Source organism: Xyrauchen texanus, chromosome 12, assembly GCF_025860055.1.
Source record: "Xyrauchen texanus isolate HMW12.3.18 chromosome 12, RBS_HiC_50CHRs, whole genome shotgun sequence".
Taxonomy (NCBI): domain Eukaryota; kingdom Metazoa; phylum Chordata; class Actinopteri; order Cypriniformes; family Catostomidae; genus Xyrauchen; species Xyrauchen texanus.
In genome coordinates this window covers 10878186-10903672 of record NC_068287.1, presented here as the reverse complement: position 1 = coordinate 10903672, position 25487 = coordinate 10878186, and the positions used below count along the sequence as shown (strand labels likewise).

The following is a 25487-nucleotide window of genomic DNA, read 5'->3' as shown; positions in this document are numbered from 1 at the left end:
CATTCATGACACTACAGCATTTCCAATTACTTAATTTGATCCAGGAAATCTAACGTGTTTGTAGCCAGATAGATAGCAAGATGCCAGATAATGTGTACACATTGTGCTTCGTGTGAGTTATAAAATGATCTATGCATCCGATTACTTTGTGTGGGGGCTCGTTTGAACGATAATCACCTCCTATAAGTAATGGTATGTTATATTTTTAATTTCTGTTTATTTTACGTTAAGTTATAAGTGAAAACGGCAAACCAGCTTGTGCAATTCAGCAAGATTGTCTATTTAAACTGTTGCTCTGCTATGGCAGTTGACCTGAAAGAGAAATTTTACTGCAGAAGAGGATTAACACTAATGACCACTAATTAATTGTGTTAATTATAACATTGGGTGTTAACCCATTGCGATAATCCCCTTGAAAGAATTAATTTAAACCAGCCTGTGCAGGTTTGCTGGTCTTAGTCGATTGAACCAGTTCTAGCTGGTCTTTCAGCCTAGTCCAGCTGGTGTTGAGCTGGTTTGGATAGTCAGCCAGCTGGTCTCCCAGCGAGACCAGCTGACAAGTGCCCAAAGCATAAGCCCCCAAACTCTACAACCAGCAAACTATATCAGCATCACCAGGCTAGGAAGCTTTCTAGGACCAGCAAACCATTTTAGGCTGTTTTAAGCTTTATTTCAGCTAGGCAATACTGCTTTGTTAATACAGAAAATAAATTCTTCAAACTGTGGCTCTGCCATGGCCATCAAGTAGAAGTAGATTTTTTTGGGCTAATACTTGCTAATGAATTGTGGCCTGTAACAATTATATATGTAAAAAAAGCATATGTATCATAACAACATGTGAAATTAAGCTTATGTAGCTGATTCACTTTGTTTCCTTAGTTTTACTTCTGAAATATGACAAAAAACAACACAAAATAATGGTAACGTAACTAACGTGTTTGCCATGGAACAGCTGTTGCTTTGTTAGCTTAGAACAAAATGGCCACCGTTCAGCTTTAGCCATCAACTCTACCTGACTGGTGCCAAGTTTGCATCTAGATCTCCTCTCGGTTATTTAGAATAATTATGGGGTGAAATGGGCCATGCAAAGCCAGAAAAAAACATGGATCTTGTCTGAGCAAAATTGGACATTTCACTTCGACAGAATGAACAGAAACACTGGGCAAAGCTGCTTTTTTATTGAGCCGCAAAAGAAAAAGGCAGACAGTAAGAATTTAGGTCCTGCTATTAGTATTGATCTCTCTTTCTCTTTTGTCTCTATTCTCACCAGGTTCTCCATCAGTGAGAGGGCGTTAGGGAAGGAGAGTCCCACATTGAAGTGCCTGCTGACTGCCCACCACCCTTGCTTCGTCCACAGCATGGCTCTCTCTCTCTGGCTCCTTCTTACCTGCACCATCACCCTCAGCAATGTTGGCCCCTCCACACAGGGTTGGTAGCCAATCCATTCCTCTTCATATCAATGCATAGAGAGCCACTTAATTTGAGGTTGTGGTATGGAACTTCTTAAGTCGTATTAACAATTGGTACATTTGCTTGGTTCTAGTAACATACTTTATGCCTTTATGCAAATACAGATGCAAGTGCTTCACTAACAAATTTCAAGGGTTTGTTGTGTTGTATTTGCGTTGTAACAGCTTTGCTTTACTGTGGCGGTAACAAACGTCAGCACTCAAGGGGGTGATAGAGTTGCCTTTAAAAGACTGGATGTTGGATCCATTTAAATGGGATGTGTTATTATTCAGCTTAACTAACATGCTTAGCAAGACATTCATACTGTTACTCCACCATGTATTTGACCTGAAAGAGACAACTGACCTTCAAGATCTAGCGCAGGGTGGCGAACTGTCCCATATTAGCCTGGACGTCTCGAATTTCAGCCGATATGAAGACATCCCATACAGGACCTCTATTAATCCTTATTAGGTGGCAAAATGGTGAGCTTCCCTGATCGTCAGCCCTGCAAAATGCCTTGCATTGAAGCACATGGTGAAAAGTTAGCAATCCAAGTTTTGCCATAGCAGTTCACTTTGAGATTTTGTTCACATAAACAATGAATCAACATTTTAATGGGTCCTCAGTATGAGCCTTTATGTGAACAATCTGTGGCGAGCAGAGAGGAGAGAGATCAGAGATGTTAATAAATGTCTTATGTTTGGATGTTTACCCGGCTCCCGCTTGCTCCTTCATAAGAAAGGCAGAGGTCTGCCACATTGCTGCCTAAACCCACGATTTTGGAGGAGGAAGGATGCGCTGTCATGGAGTCCTCACCGCTGGCTGAAGATCACAAGCGGTTCGTCATCTGGTGAATGAAAGTATGGCTGAGTGGGTCCAGTGCCATCGTCGCTGACGGAGGTAGTCCCGCTGGCTGACGACCATTTGGCTGCGTATTCAGGGGCCGGCGAGCCCTCTTTACTCTCTCTCTCTTTCTCTCTCTCTCTCTCTCTCCTCTCTCTCTCAAAATCCCGGGTTTCGGAACCAATGTGTCAGACCTCTGCTTTCCTTATGAAGGAGGAAGCGGGAGCTGGGTAAACATCCAAACTTAAGACATTTATTAACACAAACACACTTTCAGTGTCACACATAACACCTCCATGCAGCAATGTAAATCATTTATTTGGTATTACTACCAAATTGATGGTGAACAACAATGCATATGTTCACGATCATTAGCAGTTCACTTCAGGAATGCATTCACATCAACAATGTATCAATCTTGAATATGGTTCTTTGATGAGCACCTGAGATCAGAAGACAAATATCATGCTAATTAAAGAAATTGTCGAAAATGTTGAATTTGGGTCCACATCAAAACATCTAATGTGAAAGCAGCAAAAGTGTCTACTACGTGTGGATACTTTTAAGTGAGAATGTATTTGCAGTCTGGCATTAAAAGCTGACATATGTTGGTGTCCTATGCCCTTATAAATAGGGCAGTGATGACTTGTTTGAGTAGACAGTGTGTGTAAGTGTGTATGGTTGATGGAGAGGTCCATGTGGCAGTAGAGCTGGTGTGCATGTGATGGGCCTAAGGACTGAGGACAGGGGGAGGTGGTGGTGGTGGTGCCCTTCCACTTTGACACCATCGAACCATCTGCTGCTCTACGGGGTCCATGCCAGACCTAGTGAGAGAGCGAGTATGCATGCAGAGTTTGCTTGTCCAGGTGTATTTGGTGGCTGCTGTATTTCCTGTGTTTAATTTGCCTGCTTCTGCTGCTGTGAATTGATGTGATTTACTCAGTGTTCCATTGAACACGTTTTGGACCCGGGCTCCGAGCTGCTTCATCAATGTGCTGTACGTGTGTGTATTTGCGTGTTTGTGCATGAGTGCCTCCAGCTGTCTCTGTGACCTGGCTCTGAATTAATAAAGCATTAATAATCAATTCAGTGTTATCAAGGTTGTGCTGCTAGCGCAGGCAATTTGGAGGAATAAGGAAGCCTTCGCTCCACTATGGGCTCATTGATCGCGTTGTGTTGCCATTAAAGCATGGTACAAATAACACACACTCACACAGAGCACATAATTCTGTTTCTCATTTCTCAGTTCCTCGCACTCTGTCTTTCTCCTGTTGACCCTCTTACTAATTACACATCCAGAATTCTGAGAACACATTGACAAAGTGGATTGAAATGGGATTTTAAAACTGTAAATAAACAGAAAGTTGTAGGATTAAAAAATATATATCAAGACATATTTAAGCTTTGGCACTATTTCAAGGTTACTTATCAAATATGTTCACATTTGTGACATTGACAATGTTAGCTTCTTTGTACAAAAGGTCAGATTTGCTGGCTTCCATTGAATCACACAACATGCTTTTTGAAATACTCTCAGATCATGCTAGGATAACATGGATCATCAGGTTTTGCACAAACTTGTAGAGTCCATGTCAGCTCAAATGCATGTTGCCATTAAAGGTGAAGCGTGTAATTTCTGCACCACTAGCGCACCAATGATTGGTTTAAATTTAACCTATACATTTATACTAAATATAAACGTATAAAACTAGAAAACACCCTATTTTATTATTGAGTCATTCTGGGATTACATGAAGAGACAGACACAATTGAGACAGCCTAAACAGATAGAAGAGCTGTGGCAAGTTCTCCATGAAGCTTGGAACATCCTATCTGCCAACAACCAAGAAAACCAAGTGTCCAGGTGTACCTCATATCAACCTTGTCATATCAACACAACATTTTTATGTAATGTTTTATGTAATCCTTCCTCAAGATCACGCAGCTTGTTTTCATGAGCTGAATGGGAGACTAAACAAAAAGTTAAAATGTGACGAGACTGCATTATACCCAACACACTCATGCAATAGTGCTTCACTTTCGGTTAATCGAGCGAGTAAACGCTCCCACTTTGCTTTTGCTTCAGTCAGGCTGCGCGGATGACATGCTACATTCCGTGTGTCATTTGTTTCTTTTTACTTTCAGAACAACTTGTCATGTAATAAGGAAAACACCACTATTAATCCTTGAGATTTCACATGCAGGTACACCCTCCTTAAACCATGGTCACACTCATAATTACATTAAAAGATTCAAATAGAAAGTATGGTACAGCCATTGAGCAGGAAAATAAAAAATGCCACTACATGTCAAATAGGTTGCAGACTCCTGATCTATATCATTCAATTTGAAAAAAACTTTTCTTAACAATTGTACCAAACACTTGACCATCCTTGTTTGTTTTTGTCGAGTAATAAGCCTTTCATTTTGGGAATGCCAATGAAACAGGAAATCTTTAAAAGCTCCCTCTGAGCTTAAAGGGTTAAACATACACCATTGGTTGATCCAGTGTTGCTACAGTATGTTGGGCTTGACAGGATGCTCAAACAAACAGAACAATGTTTTAATAATGCCAGTATAATAAAGTGTTTTAGCCTTGAAAAATAAAATTGCATCACCTTTAAAACAAAACATACCAAATACTAAGAAATTCTGAAATCCATTTTAATATTTTGGTTAAACTTTTCACTGATAATATAATTTGTAATTAAATTGTTTAATAAATTGATTAAATTACAAAAAAAGCAAAATTTTCAATTGTAGTCTCAGACTTCTGGACTCTAAGTGCATATACTGTATATAATGTGCATATACTGTATATATACACACACACACACACACACACACACCAATCAGCCATAACATTAAAAGCACCTGCCTAATATTGTGGAGGTCCAACCCTATGTATATTTTAATTTTTATTTTTTATTATTATTATTATTATTTATGAATCGCTTTTCCTATTGAGAATTGGGGGGAGGGTGGTGACTATAGCTATGTATGTACACATACACAAACACTCACACTCACTCATACACACACACACACACACACACTAGAAATGTCTTAATAAACCACATTTATAGCATAATACCCTTGTAGTTACCAGTTTGTAACCTAAAATAAATTCCTTGTAAACCACTTAAACCTGCCCACACACACACACACACACACACACACACACACACACGTTGGGTTTCCATGTTTTATGGGGACTTTTCATAGACATAATGGTTTTTATACTGTAGAAATTATATATTCTATTCCCTAACCATAAACCTAACCCTCACAGAGGGTTTATTTTCAAAAGACATAATTTAGTATGATTTATAAGCTGTTTTCCTCATGGGGACTGACAAAATGTCCCCACAACGTCAAAGATTTTACTATCCCTACGGGGATCCCCACAAAGTGATAAATACACGCTCACACACACACACACACACACACACACACACACACACACTCATGTTGGTCTACCTATCATTATGAGGACTTTCCATAGACATAATGACTTTTATACTGTACAAACTATAGATTCTATCCTCTAAACCTAACATAACCCCTAAACCTAACCCTCACAGAAAACCTTCTGCATTTTTACATTTTCAATAAAACATTGTTTAGTATGATTTTTAAGCGATTTGAATTATGGGGACACTAGAAATGTTTACATTTATAGCATAATAACCTTGTAATTACCAGTTTGTAACTTACAAAATTGTCCTCGTAAATCACAAAAACACTCACACACACACACACTTGTGTATTTTTACAGTCTGATTCCTTCCCTTCATGTGTATAACGTTATAACACTCACTCCTCCATCTGGTACTCTCACAACTCACTCTAACACTCTCCACAGCATCTAATTTTTTTCTAATATTCACACTCCGAGGTCTAATACTCTCACACCTCTATGTAACTCTCACACCTCACGCTATATCAGTTCTCAGTCTGATGCTCGCCCCTTGATTTCGCACTGCTGAATTGCAGTAGAATTCTCCCACTCTGCAGTCGAGTAAAGTCACGCTTCACTGTAATGCTCACTCGGTTTTCAAATAATCTCGCTCCAAGACTTAATTTATGGCTTTTCTGTTGAGTGAGACCTCTAGATGTTGAGTGACACAAATTAATGTCAAACACAGCTCAACTGTGTTGCCGGGAGTGTGGATGGTTTCATGCCCCTTTGAAATGTTGTATGGTGTGCAACACTGCCAGAGACTGTCTCAGTGTTTGATTGGTTAGCTGAGATAAATGATTTATTTAAATTTTTTGTACATTTGAACTGTTTAAGCCATTGAAAGTCAACGTGAAGTACCATTAGCAGTTTCCATTTCACTTCTGTAATCTGACATATTTCAGAGTGAAACTGGATATTTAATGAGGAATATGTAGTATGGTGGGGATTAATTTTGGCCATCAGGAATGGATTGTCATCGTGAAAAGTGGGCATTTCATACCAGAATAAAACTGGCCAGTGGAGAGAGATTGACAAGTGAAAGAGATTTGTGACGTTAACCAAAAAGAAAAGTTGTGAGGTGGAGGTGGATCAACTTGCACCAATTAATTGTGTGCAATAAGACCAGAAAGGTTGTTTAGTGGAGACGTGGTTAAGGGTGGAGCAAACAAATTGGGGTACATTACTTACCTATTCAGTCACGCTCGAGACCCGAGCGTGACTGCTGTGCACTTTCCATTTCACTTTTTGATTTGTAACTATTAGTACCTAATAAACAAGCAAGAAAAAAATGCTAGTGCAAATAGATTTCCTAAAAATGTATGTCCACATATGAGACTCTACTCGCTGATTTAAAGTTAAAAACAATTTAAATATTGACTTGTTTCTTACATAAACCTATCGATTAGTTTCAGAAGACATACATAGATTGACTAGAGTCACATGGATTACTTTTATGCTGCCTACATGTGACTTTTGGACTGTCAAAATGCTGAATGCTGACACCCATAGGACATAACAGAGATCTATCTTCTTGTAACAATCTTCATTTGTGTTCTGCTGAAGACAGACAGTCATACACATCTGGGATGGCATAAGGGTAATGAATAATGAGAGAATTTTCATTTTTGGGTGAACTATTCCTTTAAATGACAAACATTTCTAAAATGTTTAAATTAATTTAAATTACGCGGGGTCGCACAAGGTTATAGATTTGGCAATTTTTTTTTTTTAGAAAGAAAATGAAAGTTAATAAGGTTAAATAAAATAAGGTTGCTGAAAACATGCAATTCAGTGCCAAAATAATAAGAGACGTGTGTGTAATCACACATCTAAACACGTGTATGCATGCAGCAGAATTTATTTAGCAGATTTTATTTCGGTAAAATTATTTGATTTCCTCTCCAGTAAAGCAAGCCCAAGTACAGTATACTGTATGTGACATATTTCGGATGAGACTGAATTAAAGGCCATATAAGTAAATATCAGTCATCATTGTTGAACTGTTTCAACAGCTGAAATATGATAAATAATGATGATAATAACTCTAGAGGACAACACGAGATACCTGACATCGACTGAAATGGGTTAAGTGCGGCATTCTGCTGTAAAATAAATAATAATAAAACAAGCAAAGTCTGATGCAGTCATGCATGTTCAGATATGTGATTTAACATGACTTTCTTATAATGTTCATGTTAAATGACTTGCATGTACTTCAGTATTTTAGCTTTCTGAGAGGAAAAACAAATATTTTCAGAATATTTGCTTTCCTTGAAGTGTAAAAAACCCTTTTCGGTATGTATTTCCTTCTAAAAGTAGCCAAAACCATATGAAATGTCTCTTCATTTTCTCTTTAGAAATAAATGGGTAACCATGGTAACTGGATTTGAGGTTAAAAAATGGTGTGGGTTTAGGGCGGTACCATCTGTTTGGTCAACCAATGGAAAATGGAGGCAATTAAGAGGCCAACAAGAAACCGAGTTTTGGGCAATTATTTTGGCAAATCAGTTTGGTACCGCTAATGTTGCAGAAATTACACACTGCAACTTTAATATTCTCACTCGCCTTTGTTAACACTGTTCAATCCTGTCATGCAGGGCTGAAACGATTAGTCAATGTTTTCGACAACATCGGTAATAAAAAATCGGCAACAACAATGTTCATTGTTGAATAGTCATTTGATCTCATTTCATGTAACATGACTAGCACAGCAGCTCGTGCCTGACTGAGGAGAGGAAGAAACACAGCTTCAGGTGACGTACATCACAAAATATAACGGAATTATAATGGAGAAATGCAAAATAAGGAAATACAGAAGCACTGTCATCGTGAAATAAAGCAGAGCCGGATCTGGCATTCAACTTAAGCAAAGAATGCCGTCAATGTATGTCAGTGTCTCGTCTGGAGCGTGTCTTAGGATCAGACAGTACGCTCTCATACACACAAAGTTACACACAGACATGCTGACAAACGCCCCCTTGCAAAAAACAAAATAGACAAAGTAGGCCCTCTCTGCGCTACTTGTAAATGTGCAGTTAGGTTGTGAAACAGCATTAGTGCTCTTTAATGAGGTGGCGGATGAACCACTCAAGGGTACATGATGAAGTCTTGACATGGAGGTTTCATTTAGCTTGTGTGTGTGATTACAGCAGCAGGCCTCTGACTGCTCCAATCTTTCCTCATCTTACACACACTTAAGTCCTCACATGGTCGCTCTTGTGGAAAGACCTGCGGTCCTGTTTTGCACACGCACACATTTTCTCTTCTCTTTTTTCTCCGTCTTCTCCGTCTTCTCAAGTTATCATTTGAGCTCTGAAGGACCAGCTGTTTTTGCTGTATTTTTCTCCCAGCTCTTTCCTGTCTGAATGTTTAATGAGGGTGGAATTTGTTTGGGCTGACTTGGATCCAGCATTGATGGCTTTTGAAGCAGCGAGGGTTGAATTCATACATGTATTGGCTGATTTTAATGCATAAATAAAGCAGCTAGTCTCTGCTGCTTAATCAGAGCTGAGATGGAGTTTGAAGGGGTGCCATACTGTTTGCTGCTCTGTATGTGATGCTGTTTTTTTAATCTGTGATATTGATTTTTAGTGTTATGCTACTGGTGCTACAGCCCAAATCACTCAATCGTATATGACCTTTGTTTATCCTTTTTTCATCGTTTCCTGTTGTTCTCTTGTCCTCTCATTTCATCTTATCTCCTCTTCCGTTTGTATTTTGTCACCTTCTCTTCTCATCTCTTCTTTTCTCATCTCATCTCTCATCTGGACTCTTCTCGTCTCCTCCTCTCCTCAATGCTTTGAAAGCATTATGCTGAGAGCAGTAGATCACAGACAGGACTGTGCAAGTGAAAGGTTAATGGATGGCCTTTGATTATATATTGGGAGTGTGAGAGGAGGGGGTGCAAGTGATAGTGGCGTTGGTGTGTTCTTTCAAATGGGTCTTTGAAGATCCCTGTCTCTCCTGTTTGTGGTGGTGGTGGTGGTGGTGGTGGTGGGGGTCTCCACTGATGAGAGACATGCAGTATAATGAGGCCACATCTGAATCCCTGCATTATCTGCTGTCTGGTTTGGTCTGCAGATTTTCTTTATTCCTTTTCCTTTATGGTATGTGTGCTGTGGGGTCGGCTATGATAGAGCTGTCTGGTTTTCACACTTAACCTTCTGAAACTGTAAAAATCTGCTTTTCAGTTTATAATGCATTGTTAATCACCATAGTAATTACAGAAAGGCATCAATAGTGATTCTTCCAGGAGCAATGACCAATAAACATGTAGAGACAGCGCTCAGTGTCACTCACACAAACACTTAAAGGTGGAGCGTGTAATTTCTACACTACTAGTGGCACCAAACGGAATTACAAAAATGAAGTATGTTTTCAAACAACCTTTGCCAACCCCTCAGACTCATCACCAGGGTTGGGGAGTAAAGGAATACATGTAACAGGATTACGTATTTAAAATACTAAAATATAAGTAACTGGATTCCACTACAGTTACAACTTAAATCATTTGTATTTAGAATACAGTTACATTCAAAAAGTATTTTGATTACTGATGAGATTACTTTGCATTTTATTGTCTTTTGTTTCATTTAATATTTAGTCCTTTCAGAGGGAAAACATTTATACATATAAATGATGTGATCCAAAGTGTATTTGAACAACAGTGAAACACTTTCTTATGATGCGTTACATTCATACGAACATACAAACAGTTAGTTTGGAGCAGAAGAAAAAGAAATATACCTTGTGTTAATTGTCAGCTTTACGCTAAGCTAAAATGCTATTTCTAACCATTTTACATGCACATGTTACCAGCCATGATCATATTTTTTATCAAGAAAAATCACGTTAGATCCCTGCTCATCACGCCTTTTCACATTTCCTATGAACAAACAGGCCATCCTAAATAAAAGATGATTAACGTTTAATGTCGTAATAAACAACACCACTATAACAAACACAACGGACAGAAAGCACTACAGAGGAATCGGCTTGTCCGATAACATTGCCGGTGTTTCGGTACAACTGGTTTTTATGTTAAAGGTGGTGTAAGCGATTCCTGAGAAAGACTGTTGCTATTTGTACTCAACAGCCAAAGAAACACACCCCTCCCTTCAGTGCTCCTTCAGAAGCTCCGCCACCCAAAATTAATGCACTCCCATTGCCAATGCCGTGTGATCGCAAAAGTGATATCAGTCTGATGAGCTGGACAAGCTCCTTCCGAACCTTTATTTACAACTCTTTTTTGGTGAGGTACGTGTGCTATCAGTGTTAGATAGTGTATTAAGAAAGAGTTAAAGACAGTGATCAGCACTCATAGAGGTTAATTACTTTATATAGATGCATTGCGACACTTATAATAGGTTTAAGGACCCAGTGTATTCCTCTAGACGCATCTTGATCTTACTGACTGCTGTCTTCCATTGAAACTGTCTTACTTAACTTTATTTCTCCTTGAGTTACGCACTCCACTCTCTCCTCTTGGCCTACTTGCTCCCTCCCTTTCATCTTTTTGATTAGGGAAGGCAGTATTGAGTTTCCATTTATATCCGTTTATAATACGGCTGCCATTAACTTATGACAGGCCGGACTAACCAAAGTCTCTGGTGGCATTATGCTGCTTGTTTTATCCTCTGCCCTATCAAGTAGTTTTATTATCTCTACGCAAATGAAATCAAAGGACTCGGAGACTGTTGTGTGTCCTGAATTACGCCCTCTCATACTGGCTATATTTCACGATTTGATGGATCAAACGAAGGGCTGAAAAAATTTTGAGGTGCTAGACTCAGGAAGTCAAGCTAGAGGCATTAGACTGAGGAGACAGCATATGTGTAAATGTGTTTTAACCTTAGCAGGTGCAAGTGTAGTTTGACAAAGTGTGATGGGTTGTGTGTTGTGTGTGTCATATTCTGTCAACAGGAAGTTGTTCAGGAAGTGTGTGTTGCTGTGTGTGGCCGGCTCATACTCATTAGTCTTTTATGCTGTCTGAGCCCTGATCTTAATCCTATTTCTTCCACCCTCTTCCACCCTCTTCCACCAAGAAAGCCCAGCAGCGTCTCTACTTTCGTCGAAGGCTGAGGAAAGCACATCTCCCAACTCCCATCCTCACTACATTCTATAGAGGGACTATTGAGAGCATCCTGAGCAGCTGCATCACTGCCTGGTTTGGGACTTGCACCGTTTCGGACCGCAAAGCCCTGCAGAGGATAGTGAGGACAGCTGAGAAGATCATTGGGGTCTCTCTTCCCTCCATCAAAGACATTTACAAAAAACACTGTATCCATAAAGCAACCAGCATTGTGGACGACCCCACACACCCCTCACACAAACTCTTTACCCTCCTCCCGTCTGGCAAGAGGTACCGAAGCATTCGGGCCCTCACGGCCAGACTGTGTAACAGCTTCTTCCCCAAGCCATCAGACTCCTCAATACTCAGAGACTGGTTTGACACACACGTGTCCTGAGTTGCACTTTAATAACTGTCACTTTATAACTGTCTGCTACCCCAATAACTGCTATGTGCATAGAACATTATCTCATAGTATGTTATGTTTACATTTTTAGAAACTGTCATCTTTTTGCACTACTGAGTACTGGTCGGCGCTGCACTGTCTATTGTCCTGTTCATTGTCAGTAATTTGTTGTACTGTCCTGTACTTTTTGCACATGTTTGCACGTGCACTTTATATAGGTATATATAGGTAGTTTATATAGGTATTTTATTTCGTTGTGTAGTCTCATGTGGTCCTATGTTGGTCCTTTGTTGTTTTTATGTAGCACCATGGTCCTGGAGGAACGTTGTCTCGTTTTGCTGTGTACTGTACTAACTGTATATGGTTGAAACGACAATAAAAACCACTTGACTTGACTTGACTCTCTTTCTTCCTTGCTTCTATGCGGTGTAAATTAGTTTTAACTTCCTGCAGTCACAAGGATCTTAATCTTGCTGTTCCGTTCTTCCTTCCTTCCTTCCTTCCTTACTTCCTTCCATCTTTCCATCCTTCCTTCCTTCCTTCTAGGCTAAATGTATTAACACATGACAGTCCCAAGGTTAGTTTAGTGTGAATTCACATTGTGCGTGTCACATCCGGTCCGCAACCAGAAGTGGTTGAGGAAGTGTACTCTGCTCTGTATGGCCAGCCTGTACTCATTAGTCTCTCGCTCTGTCCCAGTTGAAATCTTAATCTTAGTGGTTTCAGTCATCTGCATTCTCTTTTGGCCTGACCGTGCCTGCTGATGGCATAGTGTGAGACTGATGGAGGGTGCAGAGACACTCGTGTGTGGTGTGATGTGCAGTGTTGTAATCAGATTACTTTTTTAGAGTAACAAGTAATACAATGTTTTGATTTTATTTTAGACCATAATATCTGAGTTATTCTTTTAAATAAGTAATAAGTTGCTTTTGTGCTCATCTCCTTTCCCCGTATTGTGATAAATCAGGTGTAAAAGTGTGCAATCTTCGAGGAGAGGCATGATGGGCAGAGACTTACTAGAGATGTTCAATGAAGTTGTAGTATGTGTGTGCCTGATGGGTATTGTAGTTCTTGAGAGTGTGAGCCATGCTTATTAGCAATTGGCAGAGCACAGGTCTTCTTTTAGACCACCCTGAGATTTATGTTTTAAAAATGGTAAAATATTACTGTTAAATCTGAATGCTTCAGTGGAATCCAGTTGTACTCATCATTTGTAGCAGTGAATGTTTTTGTGCACTGGAGCTTACATAAGCAGCCGTCATACAATTTGCCATTATCATGACAATCACAGCTAATAGTTAAGAATGTATTCTCATAAGGCAACATTTTGTCAAAAATTTAAAATTTGGGAACGTGATCGTGATTGATTCATGTAGGCTGCATTTAAAAGTGTGTAAACACCGTGGTATAATATAGCAGAGACATAAGCTTCCAGTGGTCATGGCATGATTATACAGATAAATACAACGTGGAATGATTGCTGACTGTTTGCTGCCTATAACCACTGCTCTAAGATCAGTTTGCATCCGAACTTCTCTATGTTAAAACATTTAACATTCAACATTCAGTAAACACGTGTAGGCAGAGGGATTATAAAACTAGTCTTCCACTGTCCACAGCATGATATACAGGGTGAAATACTCGCTCGTTTAACTGACTTATGCAGCCGAACTGCTCCGTGATACAGCTCCCCCGTAACTGGGAGAATGGGATGAGAAAAGCTGACTCTGGATCAGCAGCTGCGAGCAACGTACATGGTTTGTGTACACTGACAAATAAATCAAATAAAAATATTCTACTTTTTTGTTCTATAATAAATAAGTAATTTGATTTGTAAAACATACATTTTTGAAGACATCTTGGTAGCATGAAAAACTATTAAATTCAAGTTGTATCAACATGCGCATTTGCACATGTATGCGCTCAACCAGCGGCGTCTGAACGCACAGTGGAGATTTAAGTGAAAAATATTAATTTATTCATCAGACTTATTCCTTGAAAATGTTAGGTTGAAATTCCCCACTGAATTTGATCCTGACTTCTGAAAAACCTCTCAAGTTGACTCTGGCATTGTCGATGGGTACCGCATATGATAACATATTATGCTGGTTCAGATATTGAACTTTGGTGCTTTAGGGAAAACAGTGTTTATTCTTCATTATTCATGTTGACTGCCATGTCGATGGAAAAACAAATCATGCATATTCCAGTTACTGAGTCTTTATTATAAATATGATGTGAAGATCTACTGATTGTAGACTTCTAAATATCTGTTTGTTTAGTATGTTGTTTTGACATGAGTATTGGACAGTAGCTAGCATGACCTGTACTGTCTCTACATATCTCTTGTATTTGTATTAAATGCACAGCAGAAGAAAGAGTGGTGATGCGAAAAAGGAATGCAAAAGGAATGCTAAAGTAACCCAACACTTTACTTTCCATAGAAAGTATTTTTTGTATTAATTTAGTTACTTTTTAAGGAGAAATGCAATATTTTACAAGTTACTTTTAAAAGTATTTTTACCCAACATGATAATGTGTCATGGTGGGAGAGGCATGTGTTGTAATGTGGACACATGGGTGTGTGTGTGTGTGTGTGTGTGTGTGTGTGTGTGTGTGTGTGTGTAACATGGGATGCAGTGCTGGGCTGCAATTTGGTTTGGTGTGGGTGGTTGTGATAGTGGAGAGCAAGGGACAAGCTATAGAGAGAGAGAGAGAGAGAGAGAGAGAGAGAGAGAGAGAGAGCTATAGAGAGAGAGAGAGATAGAGAGAGAGAAGCTTCGCTTGGGAGAACAGACACTCAGTGACCTACAGCCTGTTTTGCTGGTGGTAAAAAGTGTCTTTGTTTTGGAATCAGTTTTTTCCAACTCCCTCCCTCAATTTCAATCTGGCAGCACTTGAGCAAGCTTAATGTGTATGTGTGGACCTCTATTTGTCAGTGGCTGTCTTACTTTTTATATCCTTGGGGCTTTTTGACTCTTTTTATTGATAAAACAGAAGAGAAAAGATTAGAAACTAGATTTCTACATTTTCTAAAGAAAATGTGAGTGGTGTCTGCCTGTGTAAAACTTACTTCTAGGTGGCCGACATCTAAAGAATGCACTCCCAAGTGATTTTCTGGTCCCTAGAAATTGCTTAGGTCCCGCCTTCAAATAAGTCTAATGTTAAATAAGTCTAACTGCTTCGAAAGTAATAGCACACCTCTCCTCATCAAGTCACTATTTTTAAAGTATTATGCTTGGGGGTTTAGAACAAGCTCTTAACCCTAAGTATGTATTAGGGGGCGTGTTTGAGTGGGGACACAATGCACAATGGATTCTAACCTCCTTGGCTCAACACTCTCTCCCACTTTCTCTTGGCTTTGCTTAAGAAGCTGTGGATAAGTTCTCATTTGGCTCAGAGTTTTGCCATTATGTCTTGGCTGTTGACTCCTCAATTAGTCTTGTTTTACTTGTCTGTTTCCTGTCTTCTTTGTTCCTGCTCAGGCAGTCTGTAAGGGGTGCAGTAACAAGCCATTCACTGACTGCTGACACATATGTACTGGTATATCATTTTGGCAATTATAAAGGTTTTGCAGTGCATGTTTATGAAGTTACAGACATTCTGTGCATTTGTAAGATCTAAGAAAAAGAAACGTAGAAGCATTTGGTGCGCTTTATCCTCATGCAATTGTGCAAAGATCCTCTGGTTGATAGAGCAACATCAAATTAGGTTTTGCTACAGTTGCCATGTGTCAAGGTCTTTGGACACTTTTTTAATGTTTATGTTGAGATTCTATCTTTGAGTTAGACGAGAACGCTGACATGCTGTCTTACTAGTATAGTTTATTTTATTTTTCTTTGACTGCCTCAAAACATATGAGGATCCATGCGTACTTCAGGTTGGAAACCACTGGTCTAATGCACAGTGCTCACAAGAATGGTGAGCTTTGGCTGATTTCCCCAGTTCCAATCTGATTGGCTGGTTTTATGCAACTTTCTTGAGTCATAGTGCACAGGTTTTTACCAGTTCTCAAGGAAGAAAAGTTTGAGGAAAAAATGAACTACTGTATTTGTCAAAGTTCCCCAAATTAGTGGCATCAATCTTTGGAAGATACTTAGAGCTTTGTTTGAGGAACTTAACAGTAAGACAACTAGACATCTACCACAAGCACAACAGAGTTATGTCTTAGTACTTTATATGTATTTTTTTTGTGTGCAATTTCTGGCAGGACAAAAATTCTGATGTGTCTGTACACATTTTCTAGTATTTTTTCTATGTCTTCTGTTCAGCCATTTGTGAGGACTGCAGCATCAGTACTTTTTACTAATTTTTCCTCTTATCTATTATTGTGATTTAATTTATTTCAGATTAACCCACCCTTAAAATGCACTTAAAAACAAAACAAACTGGCTAATATATTTACATGTTGATCAGACCATGTGGGCGATTTTTGGACAGAATAAAGTGCAGTGTGGACCATGTTGAATGTAAAAATTCTGGCCATTTAAGACTGCCTATTATCCTAGATGCCTAATCTGTTTCCTTGCACATGTACATAAAGGTAATGTATCTCTGCATTCTGAAGCACATCACTGCAGATTTGGCTGAATGAGGAAGCAATGTCGGCTCTAATGCTGCTGGTTTCAAAGGCTATACCTGTGTGCTTATTAGCAACTGAGCGATTAAGTGGTGCCTGGAGATGCAATGAAAGAGGAAGAGAAAGCTGATCGCATCCACACTCTACTAGTCAGCATCACAGCATCTTCCTCCATCACAAACCTGCCTTGCAACCCTGCCTCTGCCTATAAAAGCACTTAATTGCATAATCGATCATTTATTCACTAATTGATAGGCAACTCTATCAGGTTTTTTAAACTCTATTCCATTGATTGATTTTTCAATTTTTTCAGCTTTAGGAGTTCACTGCCTAATGAATATTTTAGTGACAATATTTCTTCGTCATAGAGCAGCACAGCAGAGAGCACCCTTGTGACATTTGACAAATGATTGATATCTTTGTAGGTGAACACTAATGCATCACACATTAGGCTCAAGACAATTTCACTGTATATTTTTCTAATTTTTGTTAGATTTTTTTAAATTCTTATTTTAGGGTGACATGTAATTTTTTTCGATGTTCAAGAACTTTTTTTCCCATTCTAGTTTAATGTGCAGAGACAGCTATAAGCAAGCCATTCAACCACTTCAAGCAAGCTAAGTAAACACTTTGTCATAAACCTATGTTTGATCGTACGCCTCTGAGCCCAGCCTTGTGTTATCACATTGGTTTGATCTTATGTGTGAAAGGGTTCAACTTTAGGTTGCAATCCATATACCATTTGTGCTATATACAGGAATTATTATTTGTATTATTACTATTATTATTGTTATTATTCCTTATGTGGCTTGTTGAGAAGAGGTGTTTTGTTACAATTCTAAACAGTCAAACATAAAAATTTTATCTGCCGAATGATTTTTATTTTATTTATTTGTACGTTTATAGAGTGAAACAAATCTCATAAAATAGACAATTTTGGGCCAGTAAACAACCACCAATAGCATCATAGTAATCACCTACCAATGCCCTAGCATCCACTCAGAACACCCTAACAACCATATTTTAGTCATGTCAACTCTGAAAGATTTGGCAAACTACATCTGCTAAACTGCTGCTGCTTCTGCTGCTGCTGCAGAGTAACTACGGAAACTTGCTACTGCTAGAAATCACACAGACATACTGAGTTAAGCATGTGAATATGCTGCTGCAGCAGAGTTAGACAAAATGCAAGACATGTTGCATCGATAATATGCTGTTGCACAAATAGACATACATACAATCCCCCAACAAATCAGGGAAGCTGCACACCCACATAACACCTAAACACGAAACACAACCCCCAACCAAGCAGATCTATTGCCAAGATTTGTGTACTGCTGCTGCTCCGAGGAGCCATGTACACCAAGTGTATGCTAGCTAGGCGTGCATTGGCCACTGGCCGAAGGCCGAAGGCGTAACGCTAATAAACTAAATTTCTATGTGTGCCTTGGCCTGCTTGACCGAAAGGCTAAAATGGTTAGTGACCTGATACATAATGTGTACCTGGATCCGGAAAGCCTAGAGCTAGTGGTCGTGATACTAGTAACTTAACCTATCTATGTATGGATTTATTTGAATTAATGACCTAAGATAGCGATGTGTGCAAGGCCAGATCTGGCTAAGGTTTAGCTTGTTAAAGATGTTATTATGTGTCATGGTCAAAAGCATACCTTACAATGCAAGCTGATATAAGAAAATACCCCAACAACAGCCTGAGCATTTTCTGTGAAAAACATTTGCAGAGCGCTGCAGTGAAACAGGCTTATCTTGCAAAAACTGAGCAAAAATGTAAATGTCAGACAAAGAGAGGGACAAGTTGATTGGCTACCCGATTACATGTCAATGGACCAATCAGCTTACACCATGTGAGCTCATTGGCTTTACATGTCACAAATGAGCAAGCCGATTGGCTAACAGATAACGGCTTGCGCCACATACAGTTACAAGGCTGAACTTCAGTCATATCAACGCCTGTACCGATCATTATTCCAGAGCATTGTGGTGCTGAGTTTTGCTAAGACAAGCACTGATATTTTCTACATAAAACATAGAAATTAGTTTTTTGTGATTGTGTTTAGTGCCACTAGTTAAAATGACACACTTCGTACTTATTGAAACACATAATACGAACTATTCATCACTGGTTATGTGGCTACATGATCATCCAGAAATGCCACTTTGCCTCTGTGTAGCTCGGTAAAGGATACAGATGCTGCACAAAAGCAGTTCTCTATTTCTTCTCTTTAGCTCTTGAGTAATTATGACTCTTGGAACAGTGTTGGAATCCTGCAGGCCTTTAATGAGCCAATCAATGCTATATTTTAGTGTTTACAACATTAGTTATGGGTTTCTCCATTTCTTTTCCCCCGTTGAGTTTATTGCAAACCTCTTTTCAACTGTCTCACTCCATTTGTGTCTTGGCTGCCCTGTCTACCTCTGTGTCTCTGTCTGTTCATGTTGGTCACTGTATGTGTGTGTGAGATTGTCTGTGTCCAAGGCTGAGGGCATTACCCTTCCTCGCTCCCCTCAGGCTTTAATTACTGCATTTGGATAATGAGTCAAATCCAATCTCTTCTCCACTGTTGTGAATTAGTATAGTGATTCTATTATGACAGCACCAGACCTAGTTTCTGCCCACCAGCCGCCCTGCAGTGACACGTCTCCTCGCCCCATCCCTCGTTCTGTCACTTCAGCTTGAGAAAGACAGACAGAACATGGGGAGGGCAAAAGAGGGAAAGGGATGCGATGAGAAAATCGTTCAAGAGTGAAAAATAAGAAATATGGAGCGGAAAGACCTGTTGATGGGGTGGAAGATGAGATTACATGCAACCACTATGCATAGATGCTTTTCTATTGAAAAAGAATACAAATATATATATTTTATTTTATACTTATTCATGTATTCATCATCGTGGAGAATGCAAAGCCAGTTTATACTAGATTTGAGTATAATGCTCCAACATGTTAAACCATATAGTGCCCAGCTAGAAAATGATAGGTTATCTCTAGCTTGCATCAAAAAGAGTAAAAGAAAGAGAGAGAGAGAGTCCAGATTGCACAGAGAACAGAACAGAACAGAATACACATTAGTCTCAGTCTTTGCAGTCAGTAGCAGGGCTTTAGAGCTAGAGGGCCAGTGATTCATCCATTTCTACAGCTACATGTACAGCTGCAGAGTCATTGATAAAATCACATATCCGACTATCACTGTCTGCTCTCTCCATACAACTACACACATATACATCATAGGAGTTGACTAGTTGGTTAGTTCTACAACTAATCGATGATTTGGGCATGTCGACTAGTCTCAGATCACATGCGCTTGTTCAGCTGGTGACCACAGGAGGAATATTTCTCTGTCCTCAAATAAAAAATATATGTGCTAATTCATAAGTCTTTATAGTTATTAAAATAAGCCTAACCTGTCTTTTAAAGTGGTTTCTTAATTTAGGCAGAGACTTTACACCATCTTAATTCGAATGACAAAGATTATTCTCCTCAGTCCAATTTCCCCTATGATTGGAGATAATGTCTCTGGGATTAGAACATAATTATACAGTAAATGAGAGAATGAGCCTATTAATCCAGTGGCAGTTGAGTGGTTTGAGTGATAGCTGGGTGTTGCTGGGACTACAGTTGGAGATATGGACAGAAAAAGACTGAGAGAAAGGCAGAGATTAGTGGACAGACATGGCTGGCTTAGTCGGTGAAGTGCAGTGCGTGTCGTACTGGCACGCTGAAACTATATGAAAATGTGGGTGGGTGGGTGATTGGTTGGCTGTGTGATTGGCCTCCTGTGGCAAGGCACTGCTGAGCCCAGAGTAATGGTTTAATCAGTGACCAGCAATATGGAGCTATGTGTTTGGTCCATGGGGACACTGCAGAAAACATGGCTGCATGCTGACACACTCTAATCCCACTTTGCCTCTTTGTATGTGTGTGTATGTCATGTAGACCTGAGGAGCGTGTCTGTTTGTATGTACACCTGTCACGATTCCCTTGTTGTCTGCCCTGGGTTTCACTTGTCATTGTTAAATGTACTACACATCCCAGAATCCACCTGCCATCACCACTGCCATTTTGTTCATTGTTCTCACCTGTGTCTAATTCAGTCATCACTCCCTGGTTATTTAAGCCCTGCTTTTTGTTCACTCCTTGTCGTTCGTTGAATGTAGTTCAAGCCTGGTCTGTGTTCCTTGCCCTAGTTCTCTGTTTATGTTTATTTCCCCATTGAGGGTTTTTCCTTTGTTTATTTGTTTGTTCATTTAATAAAGAAGTCCTGCATTTAGATCCTCTCTCCTCGCTGCCTCATTCGTAACAACACCAGTACACCATAACAACTGATATGTAGGCATGTTAACCTACAGCAAGTACACTATGGCTGTGTCCGATAGCTAAAAATAGTCCTACCTTCGGAGATTGTATACGGAGGTAGGAGGGCATCAAGGCATGTTCGAAGTTTGCACCAGATCCTGTCTACTAAGATTAAAATTAATTATATAACTAAAGATAATTCTATGTATGACTAATTTCTAAAGAGACATGACATTATGGTCCCTTGGAAGGCCATCTGAAACCATCGACCTTATGCAAATCGCTGCATGTAAGATTTGCGTAAGGCCCATACTTTTTGCCATGCAGTGTATCTTTCCACCATGGCAATCAACTGCACCTTCAAAAATATACATTTACACCAAGAATTGTCCATCCATTCCTGTGCTGACATCTGTGATGTTCTTGCTTTTTGGGTTAGGGTGTGGGAAAGCTACATGGCTACGTTGTGTAGGCGTTCCATGGTATCCATTAAGTGCCAAGGTTATATAAAAGTACAGAAAGAGGATTACATTCCTGTTGAGAGGGAGAACAGCTCAGAGAAGTGTGCTGGGCTGAATGGTTGACATTTGTAGATAAAAAGAGCTCGCTTTATATCATTTACTGCTCTGAGTAGTGGCTGACTTTGACATTGGCCTCTGGGTGAAAAGAGGCAAGTCCAGAGAACTTTGCTCGGAGAAAAGGTGTTTTTTAGTCTGATGTTGAATAGATGTACCTGGGACATGCTGGTATTTTTGGAAGCGTGCATTTTGTAAAAAGGTTTTTGAGTTGTCTGCTTTTTGAAAAGTTTCTGTCATTTCTTGTATTTTAGTGCATCTCTCACACTATCTAAACTACCGTGCTATCGATATCAATAACATAGCTGCTGCATACCTTCAAATATCTGCATCATATTACTTTAGTAAAACCCTTGGTAAAGCCCTAGAGTTAATAAAATATGCATTCCTCTAACTAAAAACAACTAAATTTTTCCACCCACTCATCAGCCAGTGGAGCAATACTATATATTCGCACAGACCGAATTTAGATGAAAAACTTTAGACCTACTGTTACCGAAATCATTATAAGATCAGTTAGAATGGATTACACAAGGTAATCATACTCAGGTTGCCCCACACATAAAAACTGCCACACAACATTTTAGAGCATGTACACTGTCCACCAGAAGCTGAATGGTTGCTGATCCCTGCAGAAGAAAATTCAAATTTGAGCATTTGATGGTTTGGTGGTCTTTGCCAGTTTAAGTTGTTTTCCAGGCCTGGCCAAGCTGGCCATATGAAAATGGACTAAAACCCCTTAGCAGACTACAGACTAGCAGACAAACAGACTAGCCTGACCAGGCTCAAAAACCAATTAAACCATTGTTTTTTTCAGCAGGGGTACCTGTTCCAGTATTTGTACAATAGAGTCTGCGGCATTCTGTTACTTACGCAAACATGCATTGAATAAGCAGATTTTCGAGTTGTCTGCTTTTTCCTTGAAAAAAGTTCCCTCCCTTCTTGTATTTGATTGCAAAGTCTTTGAAGCTGCAAGAGCTGAGGGAGTGCTTCATTGATCCGTTTTTCTTGTGCACAGAGCTCTATGGGTCAGATCCACCCTCTCATATTTCAGCACAATGGACAGCTCCACAGGTCCCCCTCACTATTTATCAGGACCATGGAGAGCTCCACTTCCTAGATTTTGTCCTTCAGTGAGTGGAGGCAGCTGGCGGCCATTTTACGTGGCTGGATCTGCAAACGCTTTGAAAGCTCTTGTTCAGATTAAATATGCCACTCTATGCCACTCTCAGGCCCACTCAGCTAGGCACAATGATTAACCCAATGGTACCTGCAGCCCACTTAATGCATCTCTTCCTCGCTCTATATCTCTTCCTCGCTTAAATTGAGTGTAAATGGCAGACACCACATGTGTAGGCAAAAAGGACCAGTGGTGAGGTGGTCTGGGGTGGGTTTCGCCTCTTGGTGCTGATTCTGCTCAAGAGTTTGGTCATTGGCTCATGAAGAGATAAGGAAAGATGGTTTTCTCCTTTTCTATTCTCAAGCCTTGCATTAGGGTGGTGGATGGTTCCTGGTGCAGAGCTGTGTGAAAGAGTGGGTGGATATTAACACAGTGTGTACAGAACTCTCACAGTTTGTTGGAGTGAGAGGGTAAATAGTTTGCTCTTCAGGTCTAGGAAGGCTGGAAATATAATCATTGGCAGTGAAATCTAATGCTTTCTTCCTCTCTGTTGTGTCTTTGGGCTTTTGTGGGTCGTAAAGGTTCTCTTACGAGAGGTTCTCTCATATTGCGTAAGCTAGCTTACGCTACGGGAAAGATTCATCTTTTCTGAGATATTGAAGCCAAAAAATTATCCTTAATTTTTGTATCCATTGTCAACGCTGTGCGGCAGCTGCAGACCTTGAGCGGGCTAGCTAGCGAGCTCATAGGTTGCTCTGCGGCAACTGCTGCAGCCTATAGACGAGCTTGGGCGAACTCGCATCCAATGAGAGGCGTCCGCGCGCTCACTGCATCAAAGCCCGCCAAAATGGGCGTGACTTGAGTGCATATAAGCGTAGTTCGTAGGCTGGAACCCTGATTTTCATCTCTTCAGCGAAGCTCTTCGCATCGCTGACCTGGAAGCCGCGTCGCCGTTCGAGGGGCATCAAGCAAGCGTGGACAGCGCTAGAAGAAGCCGGCTGTCTCAGCCACCTTCAGCCATCCTGCGAGCTACACCATCCGACGACGTATCCTTTTATTCAGCAAGCTAGTTCTCACGAACTATTCACAAAAGAGTACGAGCGTCTTTTTCAAGATGCCTCTCTCCACTTGCGCCTCATGTCGCGCCCTTCTCAGCACAGGAGACCGCCACATCATCTGCGCTCTCTGCCTGGGACTGGGGCACGCAGAGCTCGCCCTCACTGAGGGCGGATGCGATTTCTGCGAGGAGCTACCGATGTCGACCCTGTGGGCTCGACTCGAAGCGCTCAAAGCAGAAACCGCTGCGCCGCCTTACCTTCAGCCGCGCAGGAAGAAGCGCCGCTCAGAAAGGCTGCCGGAAACTGTGGTTGCCTCTCCCTCGAGCATCGCTTTTACCCTCCCCGCCCCCCCGGGACGCGCAGTTGCCACCGAGCGGCCACACTGCTGCCATCTCGGATAACGAGGCGGAGGATAAGGGCCGCTGTTCCATCATGGCTTCGGACAGCGAGGAGTGGTCAGGCTCCCAAGCCTCCTCCTCGGCCCAGGAATCCAGCAGGACCCGCGCCGGAGTCGAAGGGGAGTTAACACGCCTCCTCACACAGGCCGTCGACCGCCTCGGGCTCGAGTGGTCACCGCCCCTGAGCAGGCACCCAACAGACTCGGCGGCTGCTTTCTTCAAAGCCATCGCCGCTCTACACCCGCAGCCGGGCCGCTCCTTCCTGCTGGAATTACACACGGAGCTTGCAAAGTGCGTGGAGCGCTCCTTTTCAGCCAGGTCCCGTTCCCACTTCTCCACCTCTCTCGCGTCGGTGGACGGCGCCACTGAGAGAGGCTACTCCTCCATCCCCCCGGTCGAGGACTCGGTAGCAGCACACCTTTGTCTGCCCTCTGCGAGATGGCGTTCCAAGCCTGTGCTCCCGTCTAAAGCCTGCAGAGCGACTTCCGCCTATGTTGGCCGTGCCTATTCCGCCGCCGGCCAAGCCACATCTGCTCTGCACTCAATGGCCGTTTTACAGATCCTACAAGCAGACCTTCTTCGGGAGTGGGATGAGAAAGGCAGGCACCCAGAGGCTGTTACTGATCTACGAAGTGCGACAGACCTCGCCCTTCGCGCTACCAAAGCTGCAGCCCAAGCTCTAGGGAAGTGCATGGCCTCGCTGACTGTGACCGAGAGACACTTGTGGCTAACACTAGCCGACATGGGAGAAGCAGAGTGCTCCACGTTCCTCAACGCACCGCTCTCTCCGACCGGTCTCTTCGGCTCCGCGGTGAGTGGCATTGTTGACCGCTTCTCAGAAGTCCAGAAAGCCACCCAAGCCATGAACCTCTTCCTGCCGCGTCGCTTAGCTCCTCTGCAGGCCGCTCACGTGATCAGCCTCCTGCACGAGCCTCTTCACAGCGCCCAGTTCAACAAACTCAGACTTCTCAGTGTCGACAGGGCGGCCGCCCTCGATCGCGCTCAGACAGCCGCCGCAGACCGCCGCTCCGTGGGCCTCGATCTAAGGTAACGCTGAAACCCGAGCAGTCGAAGTCTTCCTAACTGTGTTGAACAAACGACGGCTCAGTCCCGCCGCGGCGGACCACCGTCAAAGCTTCGCCCCTGTCAGTCCCCTTCTCTCAGGCTACTGCAGTGGTGAATTTAGCAGCCAACAAGCCGGTGACACTG

The 25487-nt window shown here is 41.3% G+C and overlaps 1 protein-coding gene across 1 annotated transcript in view; it reads left to right on the top strand.

The window, feature by feature from the left end:
* The window catches only part of LOC127652981 (adhesion G protein-coupled receptor L1-like), a 280814-nt gene that overhangs the window by 145595 nt on the left and 109732 nt on the right, over nucleotides 1-25487 (top strand). Inside the window, 1 exon segment of the mRNA XM_052139444.1 lies at nucleotides 1271-1428. Within this exon segment, the coding sequence (XP_051995404.1) occupies nucleotides 1271-1428 (158 nt within the window).